This window comes from Lepidothrix coronata, unplaced genomic scaffold (assembly GCF_001604755.1).
Source record: "Lepidothrix coronata isolate B3197 unplaced genomic scaffold, Lepidothrix_coronata-1.0 Scaffold2, whole genome shotgun sequence".
NCBI classification, from domain to species: Eukaryota; Metazoa; Chordata; class Aves; order Passeriformes; family Pipridae; genus Lepidothrix; species Lepidothrix coronata.
This window is the reverse complement of record NW_016690182.1, coordinates 1,635,151-1,656,941: the sequence shown is the minus strand read 5'-3', so window position 1 is coordinate 1,656,941 and position 21,791 is coordinate 1,635,151. Positions and strand designations below refer to the sequence as shown.

General features: G+C 38.7%; 1 protein-coding gene across 2 annotated transcripts in view; it reads right to left on the bottom strand.

The window, feature by feature from the left end:
- Positions 1-21,791, bottom strand: part of COL4A6 (collagen type IV alpha 6 chain) — a 116,313-nt gene that overhangs the window by 70,489 nt on the left and 24,033 nt on the right. For both annotated transcript variants that reach the window (XM_017816741.1, XM_017816750.1), the window contains exon 3: positions 4,886-4,969. In XM_017816741.1, coding sequence (XP_017672230.1) covers positions 4,886-4,969 — 84 coding nt within the window. The remainder of the gene's footprint in view (positions 1-4,885; positions 4,970-21,791) is intronic.

Here is a 21,791-nt window from a genome sequence, read left to right as displayed (position 1 = left end):
AGACTGCACATACCAACAGGTTTGGTCTTGACACCCATTGCATAAGGAATCCTTTCAAATGCAATGAGATGGGGTTTATTTATGCAGTTTTAGTTAGTATATGGTGTGGTTCTCATTAGAGAGCTAAGCTCAATGTATTTAGGTTGGGTCAGGAGGGCATGTAAAATAATTGTTTAATGCTACATTTGGCAAAGTTAGTTTCATTACTTTAAAAAAAAAAAAGAAATCTTGGCAGTTGTTAAAAAAAGCAGCTGGCACGTAAGTTGTTTGACTTAACTATTACCTCATTTTCTTTCAAAATATTGCCAGAACTTCTTAATGACAGCGAACAGATGGTCAACATTTTTCAATGTTATAGATAATCCTCTTCCTAAACCAAATGATGGCATTTTTTGTTTAACCAGAAGGGAAATCGAACAAGAATTAGACATCATTTACATATAATCCATCTTTACAAAAATAACTACATAATGATCCCAGTATTACCTGTACCAGGCTGATTATCCATGGTTAGTGCATTTAGCACTGTTCATATCTTGGCATTGTCAGTTTGAAGGAAATGGCAATATCTCACAGTTTGGTTTGATTTTAACTGGTCAACCTGCTGGCCATGGATGTTGAAATGGCATCACTTGTGTCCTACAGTGCTTGTCAAGCCAGCTAGTAGAAAGCCACATAAAAACAGAGAGAAGTTTGAACAAACTGCTTAACAGAATTTTGTCTCCAGCAAATAGGTTTGTGTAAAACACTTCTGCAAAAACAATTCATTTTGTTGGGCTTACACTTCCAAAGAAATGGTGTTTCACCAGGAAATCCCTAGCTGTTTCAAACAGAGTGAATTCCAACCAAAGCAGAATTCAGCAAAACTTATAAAAAAATACAAGTTATAATTATTACCTATTTCATAGCAAAGAAACGTCAACCAATCTTCAACTAATTATCACAAGAGAGACACTCCGTAGACCCAGTATTAAGTTGAGGGGATGAGTTCAAGACAAAAGTTAACCTAAGATGTCTTGCCAATGAGACATTAGTTTATCTGAGATAACAATTAGATTAATCATCCAAAATTCTGACCTCAGGTTACACTGCTCAGTGCGTGGACACTGGGGATCTGTCTATCTTTTCTAGCTTGTTTGATCTGCAGTAATTCTACCCAAAACTCTTTGATTGCCCAGAGATAAATTACACTACATTCACTATTATAGTTTTAACTTCAGAAAAAACCTCGGGAATCTCATGTATCTCTGGGTGCACTAACCTTTCATTCAGACAGCAACTGCATTTTTGAGCAAAATCTCTCCATCTCACTCAATCCCTCCTACTCACAATGCTTTGCTTCACCCTGCAGTGTAAACTTGGACTACACAAATAGGATTTTGTTTGAGTGGGACCAGACTCAATTCAGTGTAAAGTGTCCACAATGTCTTCAGAACCAACTGCCTCATTCTACAGATACATCCCTTCCAACAGCATCCGTTGCTAGAAACAGTCTCTGTGTGGATTTTTTCTGAGACAGGACAGAGGTTCTGTAATGTCATTAATAGTTTTCTAATTGATCATATCATCATGTGTTAAAAGGCTTTAAAGAACACATGATGCATAAAAAATATATACATTATTTGACATGATTACATATTACAGGGGAAAAAAAAAGAAATATAATTAGTAACATCAAGTTTCACCAATTTACAGCACTTCCAAGCTGTAAAAGCTGCCTGGGACACAGTTAACCTCAGTAATTTCTGAAGCCTTGGAAAAAGTTTCTACATTTTTTTTCCTTAATTTCTATTTTGGTGGGGGACAATGAAAAAATGAGAGATTAGCTCCAACACATGTTGAGCAAAGTTTAAAACGAACTCTAATATTGTTATAAATTCCAAGATAAGTGAACAGGCATCAGGAGAAGGTATACATGCAACAAGGACTGTGTCTGCTAGTTTATCTTTGTAAGTGTTTGAAAGTAGTTGACAGAATATAAAAACAAAAAAGCCAATATTATTATAAACAAATGCAAAATGAGCTGCAAAATGAAATGATGCAGGCTGCCTACTATTTAGTGCTTCTTGATACTCTGCAAGCATGGAAAATGCCTCCTGGTCCCTGCTGACCTCTCTGCAGTGCATTTCTTAGCAAGAGAGCCACCAATACAGCATGATATTTTTCAAAGGGCATTATCTCTGCCCATAAACTGTGGGTAAACAGTGAGAAAGTGGAATGAAAACCACTGTTTTAAACACAATAATTTCTTCTGACAGTCCCAAAAATGTTCTAGCTGTAGATCACTCACCTGCACAATAAACATCACCCAACAGCCTAAAATGGGTACAAGACAGCAAGAAGGCTTTTCAAATTTAATGTAAGTATTTGGACAACTAACAGAAAGGAAATTTTGCTCTTTTAGGAGATGTGCCTTACCAATCTGCTGGGAGAACTGTCTAAGTGGCTGCTGGACAAGTACTGTATCACCCTTCCTTCAGAAAAGAATCTCAATTATTACACAAATTGCTGACTCGCTTTATAGAGATTAGTCTTCTAAGAAGCTCACTCTTCAAGATAGAGAGATTATACTGGTTTGGGTTTTTTGGTTGAGGTTTCTTTGCGGGTTTTGGTGTTTTTTTAATATATCTTGAACATGCACTAACAGTCTATAGCAAAAACAAGAACATGTGGACATGTGAGTTCTACATGTCTACATGCCAATTCTAGGAATATCTTTCACTAATCAAGCAGTTTTGACATTTTTATTGCCCAAATAAATTTTTTAAATATATGGTCAGAAACAAATTCATCACAGCTTGATCTGAAGTGCATTTGAGGAGGACATTTAAGGACACTGCCAATATTATTCTCATTAAGCTGTCAGCTTATTGTCATTTTTCTTGTGCTTTTTAGTTATTTCTCTTCTTTAAAAAGAAAGCTTAGCTTTGTTCCGATCTGTTTAATTGTGCAAAATTGACAGCTGAAACACTTTTTTAAACAAAATATGGATTCAGGGCATTGGCAAAGTCCCGTCTCCCATTTGCCTTTTTGAACTTAAAGGCTTTGCAGCAATGGAGAAGAAGCTAGGCAGGAAGCCAAGGAATTAGCCTCGGGCTGTACAGTGTCCTGCAAGAAACGAGCCGTGCTGTAGGATACATAATCACACCATCCGCTTTCCCAGTTCAGCCAGTCACCTCCTTATCCTCTGGCATGGCAGGCCTCCAGTAGCTGCCTGCAGATGTCCAAGAAGGTGTCAGCAGGGCTCAGTACGGCTTGATGGAAGTAGTGTTGTAAAAGGGAAAGATTACCACTCCCAGCAGACAGTTTGCTCCACGGACAGGTCTCAGTAGGATGGAACACGTGTTTAAAGGACTGAAAATGCCTACTGATACAGGTCACGTAAGAAACAAGCTAAAAGCCAAATGAGTTCTCAGGTCAGCAATGAAAACAGCCTAAAATCTTTGTGACATCTTAACAAAAGAGATGCCAAGAGCTCAAACTGCAAGGTCAACAGCGTTGTGGCCAGTTCAAACAATCAAGTTGAACCCCGGGAATGTAAAGAGACAGAAGAATGATGCTCATTGGTATCTAAAGGTCAAAGCATTTACAGGATATTGTGTTCCAGAACCAAACGAGGTCTGTCCCTTACAGTATCTAATCACAAAAGGTGTTGAGCAATTGGCTTTAGCTTGTATTCTAGGTTATGTTGAGAACTTCCTTGCAAAGTTCTTCCACTTATCTGTTTAGACCTGGTTTTGCTCTGCCACATGATGAATTGAAAGAATTTTTATACTTCCAGAGCAAACACATCATCAGTTATCAATTAAGCATTCATGCTCAACTCTGTCTGCAATTAGGAAAACATTTAAGCCCATGCTGACAATCATTTTGAAATAGCAACATTTTCCTAAATTCAGTCCTAGAAAGTAATGCCTTGAATATACTCATACTGTGTCACTGAAATAGAAGGGAAAAAAAAATCAGGACTGCTGGTGTTTAAATAAGACTTAATTTCTTTTGTTTTCCCACAAAGGATGAGTTTTCAATATGATTTCAGGAAGAACAACTGATTTATTAAACAAGACAACTGGTATTATTTCCCTCCTCCTTAAACCTTTTCAATTCTTCAAGTACCTACAATGCAGCTCTTTCCTCCTTTCATCTCCATAACCAAAATCTCTAAGATTCATTTTCATATGTGCTAAAATACTTTAGAGTTTAAGATAAAATATTAAGTAGGTGGTGTCTGGAGCAAAATTAACAATGTAATTGAAGCAGAGTGAAGTCAGTAACTCCATACCCTAAGACAGGAGAAAAGCAGCGGTGTTAAGATAAAACTTATAGTCTTTTCATATAATCAAAGGAAATGAAAAGATTTTTACAGAAGTCTTGCTTAAACATTTGGTTGCTTCAAATGCAGGCTTCAGACAGAGAGGCTTTAGCTACACAAATGGCTTTCTCAAAGGGAATTGCTCAGACTCACTCCCAGTTATTGTTCCCTCACAAACAAATGCACAAGTCAAAACCACTTCCACAACCAGAAGCTATTGCAGTAAGGGCTGGGCAAAATCTGTACTGGAAGCCACACTACTTTGATTTTCCTAATTTTAATTGTTGTAATCTACTTCAAAACCATCTGACTTCTTTTGAACTAGGGCTCAGATCACAAAGAAATGAGATTCCATTGAAGACTCATTGCAAAGCGAGCAATTTGTAAACCTATAAGAACGGCTTTTGAAATCCTGGCCAGGGACATTTGAAATGCAGCTGGTCTTCATCATTTGTGGTTTCATGAGGTCATTAGATTGAGAATTACACATATTAACTTGGGGTTTATTTGTTTATTTATAAAAAGATTGATAAGAGACACAAGGACAAGTTGTATTAGTGAAAACAAACTTACCCGTGCACCCTTCTCTGGAAAACATTTGCATCCGGCGCTGCAATCGCGGCCCCCACATGGCCCACTGTAGGACTTCTTTCCACCCTATTAAAAAAAGAAAAAAAGAAGAAGAAAATTGAATTTCAAAGCCAATTGCCAGCTGAAGATCTTCTTTAATTGAAACGCTTGGTTTCGGCACTTTTCACCTACATTGAAACATTTGTTGTGTGGATGCATTGGGAAGTGGTCAAAATATAATTACATTTTAAGTTCTCCATAACCGGGTCATTTTCAAAATCACCAAATAAACAGAAAAAGTTGGGTTAGCACTTGTTTGAGGACAAGTGAATTGACACAAGTTGGTTCTATTCTGCAAGGTGATGAGTGCTCCCCAGGGCTATCAAACCCATAAAAATAGGTGATGTTTTGGGATACCCAGCACACCATTAGACTAGGATCACTACTGGTAACTGCAACTTGGGCCTCAGCCACCCTGCATACACAGGTATCTATATTAGTAGGAATTACCAAGACACATTTCACTTTCGGATCCTTCCACATTTCCAAGAACAAGAAGCTGCACCTCTGAGTCATGAGAACAGAAACTTCTGGATGAGAGAAGATGGTATTTTAATCTAAGAACAGATGTGCAAAGCAGGAAACCACCATGAATTTGGATTTAACTGAAAATATTTTCTGAATTTACTGCACTAGCATTAGTTATTTCAAGAATAATTACAGTATGTAAATCTGAAGTCCCTGCATCACAAACTTAATTCCCAGCTAATAGAGACTGTGTCAGTACATAAAGGTCAGCTACATAAATTTAGTTTAGAGAGCTTGACCCACTCCCACACTCAACCACTTTGAAATACTGGGCTGCCAAAAGCCTTGCAATGTTACTGACAACATTGTAAGTCCTGGAAAAAAGGCTAATTGAGCACTGTAATTTAGTCACACACTAAGAACACCTCTCTCTAAGGAAACTTTCACTGTCCAGCATGCCCAGGTACAGTCCCTATGTTTTGGAACTCTGACAGGAATAAATATAAAGCTCCTCATATCAAGGTGACCAAACTAAGTGCTGAAACAAGTTCAGACTGGAAGTGAACATTTCCTTACTAAAAGCATTCACAGGAAATATTTTTAAAGCCTTTAAAATTTCCTGACATCTGTCAGTGAGGAACGTGAAAAATGAAAAGCAATTCATGCAAGTTTCTCAACTTTTGAACTTTTTTGAATCAGCTTTCTCAGAGAAAGTTACTAATCTGATATCACTTGATCAGTTTTCGGCTAAAGGTAAATAAAAACCCCTCTATACACCCAGATGTTTACTCCATTTTGCTAAATTAAACACCTCCATTTTTAGAATGAACAGATATTAAAAAAAAGCCTTAAATCCAACCTCCCATACTTCCCTATCCAGAAAGGAGCATTGTCTTTTGATGTAAAATAGTCTTAACAACCTTCAAGCAATTCTAAGAGGCATCGAGCATAAAAAACCCAAGCAAACACTACTTTTGCAGACTTTTTGGCTGTTTCATTCAGATGAGGCCCCATTAGATATGGGGTTTTTGGACTACTCATTAAGATCCTATGGTAGGTTCTTACACAATACTTGAGCAGCAGAAAGAAAGAAGGATACACTACAAGAGAGGCACCATAACAGGAAACACAGGACAGACAATTCTGACCCTGGACAGTGGGAAAGAAAACAAAGAATGCAGTAAAGGTAAAAAAAAAACCAAATCAAAAACCAAACCAAATCAAAAACCAAAAAAAAGAACCCAACCCAACCCAACCCAAACCAAACCAACCAAACAAAAAAAAACACCCCAAAAACAAAACACCAAAAAACTTCCCAACAAACAAAAAAACCCAAACAAAAACAACAAAACAAAAAAACCCCAAACAATTAACCACCCAATAGCGAAGAGAAGGAGAAAAACTGTTTCAAGAAGTTATATGATAGACTGTAAGAGCATCCCTAAACTGCCTGCTCAACCGTGAACCTGAGTTTACAATGTGCAACAGCAAGGGCTCAGTACATAAAAACTGGTCCCTCTCTTAACAGACACACTGCTGAGAGAGCATTTCTGATTACAAGCATTATTCAGATTTTAGGAGCTTGTTCTAAGAGTGAAGTGCATCAAGACAAAAATTTTGCTATGATTATAAGAATATTTCACAGTGGAAATCTGGCCCCATTGCTAGCCAATGGACATCTCTAGTCCTGACACTTAACCTTAAACTCTTCACAGACAGCTTCATGCCTCCAGGAAGTCAGATTATGCTTTTCCAGACACTTTTTCAACCTTAAGTTCTTCAAAGATTTCAGCTTCCCATCACCTTTTTCTCCAGCACGAGCCCTTGGGGCCCACGGTTCTGTCCATTCTGCTGCCTCCTACAAGGGAGCAATGGCAAAGCAGCTTCCTTTTCTCACAGGTCTGGGCTCCTCCGTGGTCACTGCCTTGCAGCAGTTGCTGTCTCAGAGCAGTGAAGCTCAACCTGCTAGAAATCCCCCTCCTTTGGGGGCAGTCAGGTCCTTCCCAGTGGCAGAGGACTGGATAAAAACAGCCACGACTCCTTCCATCCCCCCGGCTCGTGCTGCTCCCCACAGCGCTGCACTCGGCAAATTGGCTCCAGTCAAAATCCCAGTGAAAGCCAAAAGAAATCTTTCCCTTGAATTTATTGGAAGCTGGATGAAACTCTCACTGAGCTCTATTCAAAACTGAAAATATTTTGTGTAAAATTGTGTTTGCCATGAATTTCTGGGTTCCTTTTTCACAACATGAGGAGTCATCTTGCTCACTTGTGAATGAAGGCATTTGGAGAGGAAGCAAAGCAAAGCCAGTTGGCTCCAAACCAGGTGTTACATGTCCTGAGTATTTTACTTAGGGGAAGTAGCTGACATCAGACACTCCTAAACTACTTAAATAGCAAACAACCATGTGCGTAATATTTGTGAATACAACTCTAAAGGCTGCATATAAGATTCTAGACAACAATGTTCTCTTCTGAAAAGATTTAATACATTTTCCAATTCAAATATATGAATGCAAGGTCATTTGAACATTTATAGATTGTAACCTGAACATGTAGCATGAGCCTGTCACACTTGTTCTGTGTATGTATTCAGGGAAGGGTTTTTTTTTCCAACTGCTCTATGTTGATGAATATGCTCCTGAGAAACAATAAGAATCAAAGAAATAAGGGTACTAGTTATAGTGGTAAACACCACCATTATAAGAGAAGTGATAAACCATTTTCATTTCATTGATGATTTTGAAAATAGAAACCGTTAATATAAAATGGCAGCACCATTAAAAAAATACATACTCTGAGAACACACATACTGTTTTTAATTGAGTTATTTTAAACTTACATAAGAATCACTAGCATGATTTCAATGTAGAAAAAACCCACTTTATTAAAGAAATATTGTTTTGAGTGAGAAACTATTTTTAAAAGACATTCAAAACCAAGAGCCAGTGTAAGGGCAGTTTTCCTCTCCTGTTTCTGGTGCACCCCTATCAAGCATTTATGCACAGTTGATTCATGTAGATGGAGTGGCATTCAAATCTTTCCATTGACTTCAGTTTGCTCTGGACTGGAGCCAAAGACAGTAAAGAAACCTGACAGCTGTGATGCCACAAGAGGTGTCCCAGACTCACGCTCGTTCCAGCTCCTCTAGAACAACACACAAGAGCCCAGAATAAACACATATGATCTGGAAGGACTTGCCTGCAAATCCAAAGAAATTTGTACCTGCAGCCCAGGCAGGAGGAAGCCATCTAACAAAGAACTTCAGTGGGAGACTTCCAGGAAGCACAGCTCCAGTGCATGAGCTGAGGCTCGATTTTGCCTCAAAACTTCTGCTCTCTATCAAAGAATCAACTAAAAGACTAAATAATCCTTGGCTGAAGACAGTGGTTTTAAACTAGCTAGGAGAACGAACCCAGAGGAACAGAGTGAGGGCACAGTTTGGGAAAGGACAGCAGAAAGGTTAAAAGCATCATCTTTTAAGGAAGTTAAAGTAGCAATAGTGGAAATGGACAAATAAATTGGAAAATTTCAGAAAATAATGGATTCTAAGGAATGCCAGCATGCAAAACTGGAGGATGTAAAGTACACCAAAACAAGAACATGACTGTGATAAAAGAAGACAAAAAGATGAAGACAAAAAAAAATTGATGATGATAAAGTGAAAGAATCTCAAACTTGCATAAAGAGATATGACAGGGATGAAATTTTTTTCCCCAAGACTTGTTTTCAGTAACTTCTTAAGTCAAGGACTGCTCCAGTACAGAGCAAAAACATAATAAGAAACTTCATGATCAAAAGCTACTTAATGAAAACTTCTGGAATCTTCAAATAAACAATTTTCATATAGTTCAGGATCCTATTATCTGCTGATGACTAACAAGAAAACTATATTCACAGCACTAGACATGCAGACATATTTGTACATTTTTACAGCAAAAAAAATCAATCAAATGTAATATCTGTGTTCACTTCATGAGCAATGCAATGCTGCTGCATTAACCATATCATTTTAGTCTTTATGACTTTCAGGAGTTAAATTCATGAGTTAAGACTTGAATGATGATATAATGGCCACCTATACATTCATCAAAAAGACAAATGCCAGAAGAGTGAGCAAACTTTATTTAAACAATGTTCTCAATACCCCATTGCTGCTCAGCAGCACTTTACCCGGCTGTCAGTAACTGAGAAGGTACAACAGGAAAGTCCCTGTGGCAAGAATACCTAAACCTGCACTAGGGGTGACTGTCAGGGAAAGACCTCTGGGTTGTCCTGTACTGATTAGTCAGAGGAAAGGACAGTGCTGGCACAAAAGCAAGTGTGTATAAGCTTCCATAAATATTTGCAGGAGCATTTCAATTTTTAAGCACAGGGCAACATCCTTCCAGTTATAAAGGCAAGAAACTGAAAAATTTTGTTGAACAGGTAATCCCTTTCAACAGATATTGATAAGATACAGCAGCCAGTCACAGTAGGAGACAGGATTTGGTGACTGCCACTTTTCCTTTGCTGCTAAGGCAGTTCATGCCAAAGCATCACCTTCCCATCCAGTCCAATTCCAGCCATTAGCACCAAAAGTGTTGTGTCTGGAAGGCAAGGAAGTGAAAAAAATCAAAAAACAAAACCAAACTGACCTCATGAAATAAAATTGGTAGAAACAGTCCTCAAGGTCTCCACTTTCTACACATGCAATTTTCTCCTATGATTTGCTACATTAAAATCTGCCGTAAAATCATGAAAAGTCTGAAAAAGCGTTTTTCATTGACTCTAACAGAACTAGAGTGTAAAAAACACACCTTCAGAAGTAAGAAACCCTACTTTAAATATTAACTCATAAACCACATGTAAAGCCAGACTTTAAGCCCTTCTCTCACCCTGAATATCACCTTATTCTTCCTATAGTCCAATGGAAAGGACGGGCCTCAGCTCCTTCATTGTGGAAACAGGTTAAACAAAAGTACCAGAGAAGGAGAATCTTCACCAAAAGCTAAAGGAATGCTCATAGTACTTATCATCAAAACACATCTCAGAAGGTAAACTGGAATGTGTCCACTGTGATTCATCCTCCAAATTTGTACACACCACAGACCACCAACTTTGAAAATATGTCAGCAATTTATTATTTGCATTTTATTTTCAAATGCATCATTCCCCAAAGCCATCTGCTAAAAAATCATCTTTGAAATGAAAGCTCCAGAGCTGATAATTAAACAGTAAAATCCAAGCAACACGGTGGTAGAATCTGACCACACTTTTAGTGATACTTGTGGCAAAATGCTGATGGATTAAGAAGCAAAGGAGGGAGCTGCATCTGCTCCTCCTCACCAAAGCTAACTACTAATCTCTCTCTGTATCTTTTGGATTTGAGTCAGAGGAAAATCTGCAGTAACGGCTTTCTCTGATGGAGTTACACTAGGGGTCAATGTAGCCTTATGTGTGGGACACAGCTGGTGTAAGGATGCTTGATCTGTCTCTTGGGGACACAGTGAAGAGCAAGATGAGCACAAGGAAATGCATAGCCAGGAACACGAGCACAGCCTCCTGACAAAGTGGTTTTTGAGCCAGTTCTTCACACAGACAGTTCAGTCTGCAGGCTCAGCAGACACAGCATTAAACACTGTCTAAAACAGAGATGGAAGATGCAAACTGGAAGCTACAGCCAGCCAACCCTCACTGCATTTGAATAAACAACACTTGTACTGATTCTAGGAAGGGTCCTTTTCCTTTGCTATTTTGTTTGCATCCTTAAGGTAGTGTCAAAGTACAGCTTGTGTAGCCACCCTTTCCTGAAGCCATCACCAATCCCCTTCAAAGGAATACTGTTGGTTTCAATTCTTTGCATGCCAGTTTCTTCCATTAAATTGTCTCCTAAACAAATAAATCAACTAGTGGCAAAAGAAATAACCAAAATCCCCTAAATTCTGCTTCATTCCAACTTTGTGCACATACAGCTCACGTATCTGCAATATTATGGCACACGTTTCTTTTGATTAGCCCATAGGACAAAACAAGCTGTTTGGAATATTCCAGATTCCTTCCCTGTCAGGATTAGGAACAGCACTGAATGCTCAAGTATGCACATTTCCATAGACATTGAAAACACCTAGACAGCTACTTTTCTCCACAGCAAAGCGACAGAAATAATCCTGACCAGCCATAATCATTTTTATGCCACTAGTATGTCCAGAATGCATACATAGGAAACTTCCTGCATCCCTTCCCATGACATGGTACATGATAAAAATGCCTAGGACTACTTCAACCACCACATTATTCTATCAAGTAATTCTTATTATACAAAATCCATATTTTGGGGAGGGAATGCAAGCACTCCTGTTAATAACTGCAGTAGCGATTTCAAATCTGTACTAACTAATCTACATAATGCCTTGTATTCAAAATCCTTGTCACATTATCAAGTCACTCATAAAGAAACTCTGATGTCCCATGCTTAATTACCAGAGGACTATAGTTTTGAAAATGAAAATGAGTGATTAAGAACTGGGTTTGCTCTGTAGCAAGAAATCATTGTTGCTGGGAGCCTGTCAATAATAATGGAAATTATACATAGATGGTCCAGGCATCTCCATTTTACACATCAACAATTAGCTCTGCCTGTATCCCAAACTAATGGTTACGACCACAGGATTTGTATGTTCAGGTTACTAACATACCTACCCCAGATTAAATTTCCAAAATAGATGGCACCCGTCAGCTGCAGACAGGGTGGAACCAATGAAGAACTACTCATGAGCAGCAAAAGTTAGCAGAGTATTATGGCCCACAGGCTTAAAGTTTACCCGGCTTTTCCAGTTTACTTACAATATCTACATCAAGATCACTCCTTCTTTTTGCGATGGAACAGATAAACAACTCCGCAACTCTCACCTAACCTTTCATCCTATTTTTTAAATAGATGATCTACATCACAAGTTACAGAAGGACTAAAATGCCCAAGCAGCTGAAAGTCTATATAATTATAGTCTATCTAAATAAAAACTTGTGCAGTCATCTCCTGGAACTGTCAGAAGACTACCTGTTATAGTACCAAATGATTAACTCTGTAGCTTCACGAGTTTGCTTTCTTTCCTCATTCAGACATCTAAATCTCTATTCACCCTGTATTTTGTGATCCTGTGAATAAGAGCTGGCTTTGTACCTGGATACATCCTCACTGATTTCCCTGGAGGGTTTGTCACTGAAGCAAGAATAGACTAAAGCCACTGCAAATAGCACCGTGAGGCATCGCAGGGTGTCACGTTCATGAAGCCCTCTGGTAAAGATTTACTGCATCAGCTCTGCAAAGTACCACGCACATGGAGTGTTCTTGCTCAATAAAATCACTAAAGAAACCAGGGAAGCACTTTGTGCTCCACCCATAAAATACTTCAAAGAGTAGAATCATTGAGAAATTGCTCTCCTTTAGGGGAAAAAGATGCCTTGCTACTATGTATGTTTTGGACAGTACACAATGGGTCCTTGTTGTTAACTAACCTTTGGGCACAGCAGTGGTAAACATAATTAATAAAAAAAAATGTGGGTTTTTTGAAGTAAACATCTTTGGAGCTGTTTCTCTACCCTCTATGCTATTTGTAGTGTAGCATTTCTATTTTCAGGGAGTGGACTTATCAAGTCACAACATGTGTTTCTCCCAGGAACATACAACTGCCTACTCTTGGCTGCTAACTACTTTGCACTCTTGATTGGCCATTTATCCTTTATGAGAAATGTAAAATACCACCAGGACATCAGTACTATTTACAAACATCTTGTGCCAGCGTAAATGTCAGCGATAAATAAGTTCCTTTATGTTAAAACAAAAAATAATGAGCTATGCATATCGTACATCTTTAAAATTGTACATACATCTGCATGCACCTTCAACAACGCAAACAAATTAAAATAATAAAAGCAATGAAAGAGTAAAATCAGACATGTTCGTCTACAGCCCTACAACTCTGCAAAAGAAAGTTGCATAAAAGGCCCATCCAAGCAGCAAATGCAGTCTAAATGGCCTTTGAAGTCCAAAAGCTTCCCATTTAGTCCCTAACAGAGGAGAAATCAGTTGGCAATTAAGAATTTTCCAACACTACAAAATATCAGAATTACAAAGAGTAAGCAACAGGTGGAAAATCATAAAAGTAAATTATGTTTAAAAAAACAAGAGTATACATTTGAGATATTATATCACCAAGCAAGAAGGTTTACGTAACTAAACATGGATTTCTTTAAGTAATTCCCTTTTCTAGCCACAGTTGAACATAGTGAAGTGACTTTGATGAGACTTCTTATCTTACTGATGATAATAACCATATGTTTCTAAACACAGCTTATCTACAAGCACATTTATCTGAAAGCCCTCTACAAACACAGTGGTGGTCCTGCAAAGCATTTTTCAAACTAACCATCTCTGGGAGGGGACAGGGAGGGCAAAAACGTTATCAACTGGAAATACTACATTTCATACATTTTTTTCATTCCATACGGAACAAAGGTTAGGAAAAAAGAAAACCTGAAAATTAGTCTTTGCATGATAAAATGAAATGGATTTCTTTGACACTGGAAAAAGAATTCTGGGCACACCTTTCATACTCTGCAGCAACTTGAGTTTCAGCAGCACGTGAACCCAAGTGTCTTCCTGCCTATTCTGTGGAGTGACTGGAAGACAGAAAAGCAGTCAGAGACCAGGCAGGTTTTCTACAGAAAAAACTTATTTCCCAGCACCCATCTACACCAACAGATTCTTTGTGGCCTTTCAAGTTTTACCTAGGGCAGTGTTGCAGTGAAAGTACCTTTTTCAAGCCCATGGGAGCAAATATAACAACTGTGTATCAGTTGGAAGAGAGCAAAAGCAAGTAACATCCCAAAATGCAGGTACAAATGGCAAGGGTGAAGGGGTGCAAGGAAGAGAGAGGACAGTTTCAGAACAGGCAGAGAAGAATAACAAGGGGTTGGAGGGCACAAGGCTGGGAGTTCAAGACTGAGATAACTAAAATAAAACCCTTTCCAAATTCTGCCCAACCCGTGGAAACAAGAGCTACAGCCAAGTCTACTTGCTCCCTACCCCCAGCTGAGTAATTCTGGGTTGTTTTAAGAGATGCAGCTCCTGCACCTTCCCTAGTTTAGTTCTGGGGGGATCTCATCCCAGGCCCCAGAAATTCAAAGGGACTGAGACAAATTCACAAAGAAACCTCTAAATGAAAGTGTGTTTTTCTGCACTTCTTTCTGCTCTGTAAAACAGCAGTGGCATAGCCCCAGGAAAAGATGCCCCATGGGATCTTTGAGCCTGGTTGGATGCATGTGCAGAACAAACACAGCACCTCAGTCCAAAATTTAAGATGATCACTCAGGACTCTGAGGGGTGTGGTTTATCTGATGAATCCAAGATGTAAAATCAACCTGCAATTTTATTACTACAGAATAATTCCACTGCCACCACACTTACATACAGCACATAATGTGCTCAACAGGACGTTGTATTTGGTATCACAGCTGTTGGTTCAAACTGATTTCTTGGGCTGCCCTTCCCATTTCACTGAGGTTTTCAGGCAACCTGTCCTTTCATGGTAAAACAACCCTTCCTAGTAATTCAGCCAGTCAAGCCCTTCCCTGCAGGGCAGAACTGATTTACTTAAGGATTCCTCTCCAGTCTGCCCAGCAAGTACATCGAGTACATTAAACTACACAGTTAAGCCAGATGTAAATTAGCAACTCAAGAAACCAAAAAAGGCTGTGTCCCAAATGCTGGAGAGGACCATGGCTGTCATGACACTTCTCTCCCTCCTGACACTGATAAAGGAGAAGGTAGGAAGGGAGAAAATATAAACTGAGGTAAACAACTACAAAATGTCAAAGGAAATTGAAGTAGTTCCATTGTGTAGCCGTATCTTTAATTTACTGTTAGGCCTATTTAATTTCAAGTAACACTTCTAAGCAGAGCAGATGTCTATTCATCAACTGGGGATGTTGCAAACTTCTGCCAAGGCAAAATGTACAATCTCCATTACGGATAATCTTACCTGTCTGGAACAGGAAAAGACAGAAAGCCTTTATAACATTTATCTAGATTAAACAGATCAGAGGAGGTATAGCTTGATGCAGTATTTTGACAGGAGGAGAGTATGTTTGCTGAGGAATAGGTACTGATTAGATCTGAGACAAAGTGTGCCACAAACATTTCTACTATCCTACTTGTCCAAAAAAGGACAAAACATAGAACTGGCAGAATAAATGTATCTTTTATTTACAAATATCTTGGTTTTTTAGTGTGTCTCTAGGTTACTAAGCAGACTATTAACTTTAGAATGATAAATTAGAAAACACAGAACCAAATGTCACAGTTAGCTAGTGCTGGATAAGGGAAGGAAAAATTGAGACAAAAGGAAACTATTCTTAGCAACAGCCCAAAAATATGAAAGATGGCTTTGGAGACATCATTATCACAACTCCACAAGCTGAAAACAATGCAAACATTAATTTCATCTTTTAATTTTCTTTTTTTCCCCCCACTATATATGTAACACAATTTTTTTGACGTTTTGTTTCACGTATTATTTTATATCTGGGGTGACAGAAAACAAGGCTTATATCTTCAGACTCTCTTACAGGCAAGGAAAGGCATAGAGTGAGCACATGCAACATCAGCTTTTGGATGTCTGGTTTGTCACAGAACCTGACAAGAAATTTGACGAAATTATTTTTTCAGTTTTTACTAAACCATGCAAAGGAAAATCTGTCATCAGAAAGACTAAAGCTATCTACAAAATTAGATTTGGAGTCTGATGCAATTTAGAACAGAAATGCCTACTTAATATAATCTTTAGAACTCCTTTTTTGCCAAAGGCATAGATCTTTATCAATAGCTGTGCGCCCTTGCAAGCAACTATTTGAAATGGTGACTTTTTAAAATGTTTAATGCTCTAATCCCCATATACCTACTGGATATGGTACTGTCTAACTAAAGCCATACTGCCTGGACTTCTCATTTGGGGGATGACAAAAAGCAGCTCAAGAAGTAAAAGCAGCTAAAATGAAGTCTCAACCAATTAACATAAAGAATGGGCAAGGCTAAACAATGATTTAACTCTAGAAGTCCAAGCAAGTAAGTACGTTTAGTTGTAAAATAAACTCATCCTGTAAGAACATGTTCATTCTGTTCAAGGCATTACCTTGGCCTGTCTTTCCTGAAACCCACTAGAGATAATAATGGACAGATGTCACCTGAACAGAGAAAACCAACACAGTGAAGAAAAAAATCACAAAATTTCACTGAAATCAACATCTTATGACATGCTTCTATAAATCCTCTCCCTCAAGCAGTCCCTCAGGATTGACTGCATTATGGTGCAGTTAGAATTGCTCAGACATGGAGGACTCAGAAAGTAAAGCTTTTCATTAAAGACACAGCTGCCACCATATTCAAAATAAGTTTCACTTAAAAAAGAAACAAAAAACACTAAAACAAAAACCCAAAACAAAAGAAAAAAAATCCCAAAACACAAGAAAACCCAAACCTCAACGAGTTACTGCCCAGAATGAACACTGACACAGTGTATTACCTTACAGAAAACATACCACCAGAAAAACGCAGCTTAAGCTTTCAAAACGTTCTAAATTGCTCTCCATTTAAGTTCACTTATTTCTTAGCTGTCAGGCATAGTGATAATGGATGATCTGCACTACACATAAAGCACCTACCAATGAGACTGAAAATTTATGTTCGTGCAACGTAGAAAGCACACTATTAGAATATTCTTAGTAATTTAATATCCAGCCTTGAACATAATCGCTCAGAAGAGCAAACCCAACAATTCATGAAGTGAAGATTGGTGCTAAAATTTACTGTCTAGTTGAGCAACATGCTAGCTAAGCACAGATGTCCCTTCTGAGAAAAAAACTCCCACACTATTCCAAACAACTTCTTTCAAGGGCTTTGCCAACTTAAGCAGCCTTTTTTTTTTTTTTTTTTTTTTGGCTACAAGCATCATAACTTGATAAATGTAAGTAAAAAGGCTAATGGAAGAAAAAAAAATTCTCCTATGTGTTTTTGTACAGCCTGTCTCATTGTACCATGTTCTTTTAGCGTGACACTTTTGGACATAAAAATGGAAAGCAAGATAATAAAAAAACAGATGACTACAGACATGAAAGGATCAAACTTTCATTTGCACGCTATCTATTTCAAGTTGTACTGCATTAAGAAAAGATTACTCCAGTTTTTCCTTAATTGGTAAACTGGATTCTAATTTTTGCACTGGATCCTGTTGAAAAATACCTCGATTTGTGACATGAACAACAGATGTTCTTAAAATAACAGACTCAGATATTTCCAACTGCTATCACTCACAGGGAAATGCCAGGCAGAGAAAGGAACTGTTCTTATTGGCACTGGGCCCACCAGGGACTTGCCCTAGAAAGTGCTGAGCACCCTGAAGAGATTCAGTGAGACAACAGCACACTCAGCACACCAAGTACTATCTCAGCACCAACAGAAAATATGTCTAACACAGCAGTGATGAAAAATCACCGTGTTTTACTAAGTGCTAAGAGCACCTGTATCACCCAACCTGACAGGCCAAGCCCCCAAGGCATTCCCAGCACTAAACTGGAACTGGGCAGCACTGCCAAACTTAGGCAGATTCATTTGCAATGATGCTACACTTCTTTGCCCAGCAGGATGGTTTGATGGGTTTGGGCAGAAAAACTATTCTGTCTAAATTTTTAAACACAGTTCTGTTATTAGACAGTATGCTGGTATGTATTGAGGAAAATATGCGAATGTATGCACAGGTTTTACTAAACAAGTTAGAATCACTCCTATTTCCATTAATTTCAATTTTAACTACATGGACCATGAATTACCATCAAAAATACCTCTTCCTTTTTCAAAGTAACTCTGTACTAGGTACTGCTGTGAATTTTAAATTCCAAGTTTTAACAGACCTTTATTTGATTTACTTGTATTTAAGCCTACCAGCATGTAAATCCAACATCAGCCTTCCTGTGTTACACATAATAGAAACTGGGAGTTAACAGCAATTCTGATTAGCTGCCCTCCGTCCTTCAACCAAAGCTCATCCCAGAACTTTATTTTTACACCTTTCATTTCTTCATGTGGTGAATCAAACAGGTCCTTCACTGGCCTTTAGTCCAACAAAGTCCACTCACAAATCACCTGTGTTAATTAGCTGGAAAGGTTCTGAGATTACAAGCAAGTATCATTCAGGAAGAAAGACATGCTGGTTCCATGGCAACATGAAAGTCAATGAGCCCACCTTGAAACCTGGGAACAATGGGCCCTTTCAGGACAGGGAGCAGAGGGGAGGGACCGTTTCTTATTGAGATGTTGGGTTCTTTCAGATTATTTGCCAGGGAGCTTTTTTTTACGGAGAAAAGGCACACTGTAAATTTGCCTTGCACAAGTTCATTTGATTTTGGAGCCTATTACCAAGACACTGTTGAACTCCCCTCGACCAACCCTGCCTCAAAAAGCAGCAGCACACAGCACAATGAAAGCCAACCTCCTTGCAGCCCTGTCACTTTGTTCAGGGATTCACAATTGCAACGTGACACACTTCAGAATTCTGATCCTACAACCACCAGGAAAAAGGGATGGCCTCTGGAATACATGCTATTCGAAAGAAAAAATTTGGAGAAAAATTGTGAAAAAAATCAGCAAATTTAGCATGAAAAAAGAAACCCTATCCATCTTAACCAACATAAAACTTACAGACCTGCAATGAATTTCCTAAAGCCAGTTGTGCCCTAGCATCACAAAAGGCTTTGTAATATTTACGCACATTGCAATTTAGAAGAATATTTCAATACTACAGCTGGTCATTGCAGCCTGTCTTTCGTTTTTGATTTTAGGTTGGTAGGAGTTGAAAGAATTTATATTTTGGACTGTTCAGTAAGAATGATTCTTCTTGCCACAGTAATTTAGGTAACTTCAGATTAAATAATTTGCTTTTTAGAAGATGATTTTATTTACCAGCTCTCAACAGATGTGACTCCCAGAGCTTCAAGATTACAGCAGTCACGTACCTACAGACGGACCTAGCTATTACCTTGCAGGTTATAATTACAAACCACAGCTACCTCACCCACATGTTGAACAGACCAGGTGTGTTCTGCCAAAGAACACATTTTAGTTAAATTCCCCAAGCCTCCTTTTTTCCCTAGCTGCTTTTTTATTTCAGCTATAGATGGCTGGGGAGACACTAAATGCACACAAGGAAGAGATATCACCTTCCTGGGCTTGCAGTTCAGAGGCATCCACCACAAATAAAAGAGACCTAACTCTGGAGCAGAACAACATGACTAGTGACACAAGTAAGGACATTCACAGCAGCCAAGCTTCTAAAGGCATCCAGTGCTCCTCTACCTTCTTGCCCATAGGCATCTCCTCTCACCAGCCAGCCCCCAGCTCTGAGGACATCTACAATGTCATGTAGTCACTGCATTATGCTCCAGAGGTGGCATATCAAGCAACAGTGAGAAAGAGCTGTACAGTTGTGCAGTCCCTGAAAGCATCCTGCCAGCAGCAATCTCCACCACACACCTCCTGGGTATTTCTGCCACATTATCACCTACGAGACAAAGACACACAGCACTCTCCGGTTTCAGCAGCACCAGACAGAAAAAGCATGTTTGTCTGAGGGGCCCTCTTTATTTGTACAGCACTTTGAAGTTAAAGTTTCTGCATCTTACTCATTTGCTTTAGGAAAATTATTAATACACTCTCTGTTGAAATCATCATGTATTTGTCATGCTATGAAGTGACTGGAAAGTTAGTATCATTAAAAAAAAAAAGGCGTCTAAATGTACCTTGAACTATTCTTTCCACCTTTCTCACCCAAACTACATCAATATGAATTGCTATAATTCTTCCTTCCTCTATCTGAAATTTAAGTAACAAGGTCAATTAAAAGATTTGAAAAGGATAGAATGGTTTTTAGCAGATCAGTTAGAATAGTGTTTAAACAGCTACAAAACTTTCCTCGAAGAAAACAGCACGTACACTTAGGCTTGTCTCAGTCTGACACAACTACAGACTGGTGTTACGTTAGTCCTTAAAAACAAGGGACAAGACACATCTGCTGCAACAATATTAAGAGTATCCTCATTGCCATGATTCTTGCAGACTGTCCTCTCGCTCTGCTCAGTCAGTAACAGTTGGAGTAAGTTTTTGGTACCTGAATAGGCCAGAGCTCAGGTTTGATTTGACAACTTTTACTCAAACAATTATTCCTAGTTTCATGTTAAATCCACTAGACTCCAGGTTGCTGCCCCAAGATTCATTTCCACTCTCACAGATTCCTCTGTCTTGTCCCTGCCCATTCCCACCTCTTCAGAGCTACCAATCGCGTGAGACTGCTGGGAACAGTGGGTCAAACGAACTGCAGAGCTCAGTCTTCTGTCAGAACAATAAACTGATCCAATTCACCCTCTAATCAATTGATCCAGCACAACAGAGGCAGGAAACCATAATCAGGACATAGGGTAGCCCACACTTAGATCGGATTAAGTGCAATATAAGACCGCACTTCATAGAAGACAGGGGACACACAGTTTGAATTTAAGTATTCAATGGTATTTACTTCTCTCACTTTGATGGGCTCAGCTCTTCACAGGATTAGTCTTTTCCTTTGCTGGGTGCACTGGCATAAGGGGCAAAGAATCTGACCTCACTAAAGATTTGCAAGTACTTGTGAATCCGGCATTCAGAAAAGTCAATGGAAACTTCTGACTGATTCCAACAGAGCCAAGATTGAGCTTGTTATCAAAATGTCCTTCTTATGCAAGTCCAAATGCCACTTTATCTGGTGACTGAGTATAGGCTGTGTCTTGGGGGAGTATTTTGTACTGTGTACCCAACTCTAAGTTGATATTTAGAAAAAGTACCTTGTGCATGCACCAGAAATTGTATTTTTTATACATGTACAAAACTATATATATAAAACTAGACATATATACACATGTATGAAACTACCAAAACATTTGCCATACAGCCCACATTTTATAGGGAACAGCCATGAACAACACTTAAATGTCTTTTTGAGGATATCTTCATGTTTACCAGCAGCAAGAAAGGACCTATGAATTTTAAGGACAGATCTCTACAAGCATAGTCCAATACAGAAAAGAAGTAGTTTACATACTCAGCTCCTTGCTTCCTTTTTATCTCTCATTAGTGATCATGGAACAAAAACAATTTTCCATCACTTGCACTTACACTGTTGCTCCCTGACATTTGGGATTTCCTCACAGCCACCTCCTGTCCAAGCACAGGAAAGATCCCCAGCTACTCAGCTCTCAGTATCAGGTATTTTTAACCCTATTCAGTGTTACTTTCTGCCCATACTATGAAAGATTTTACATT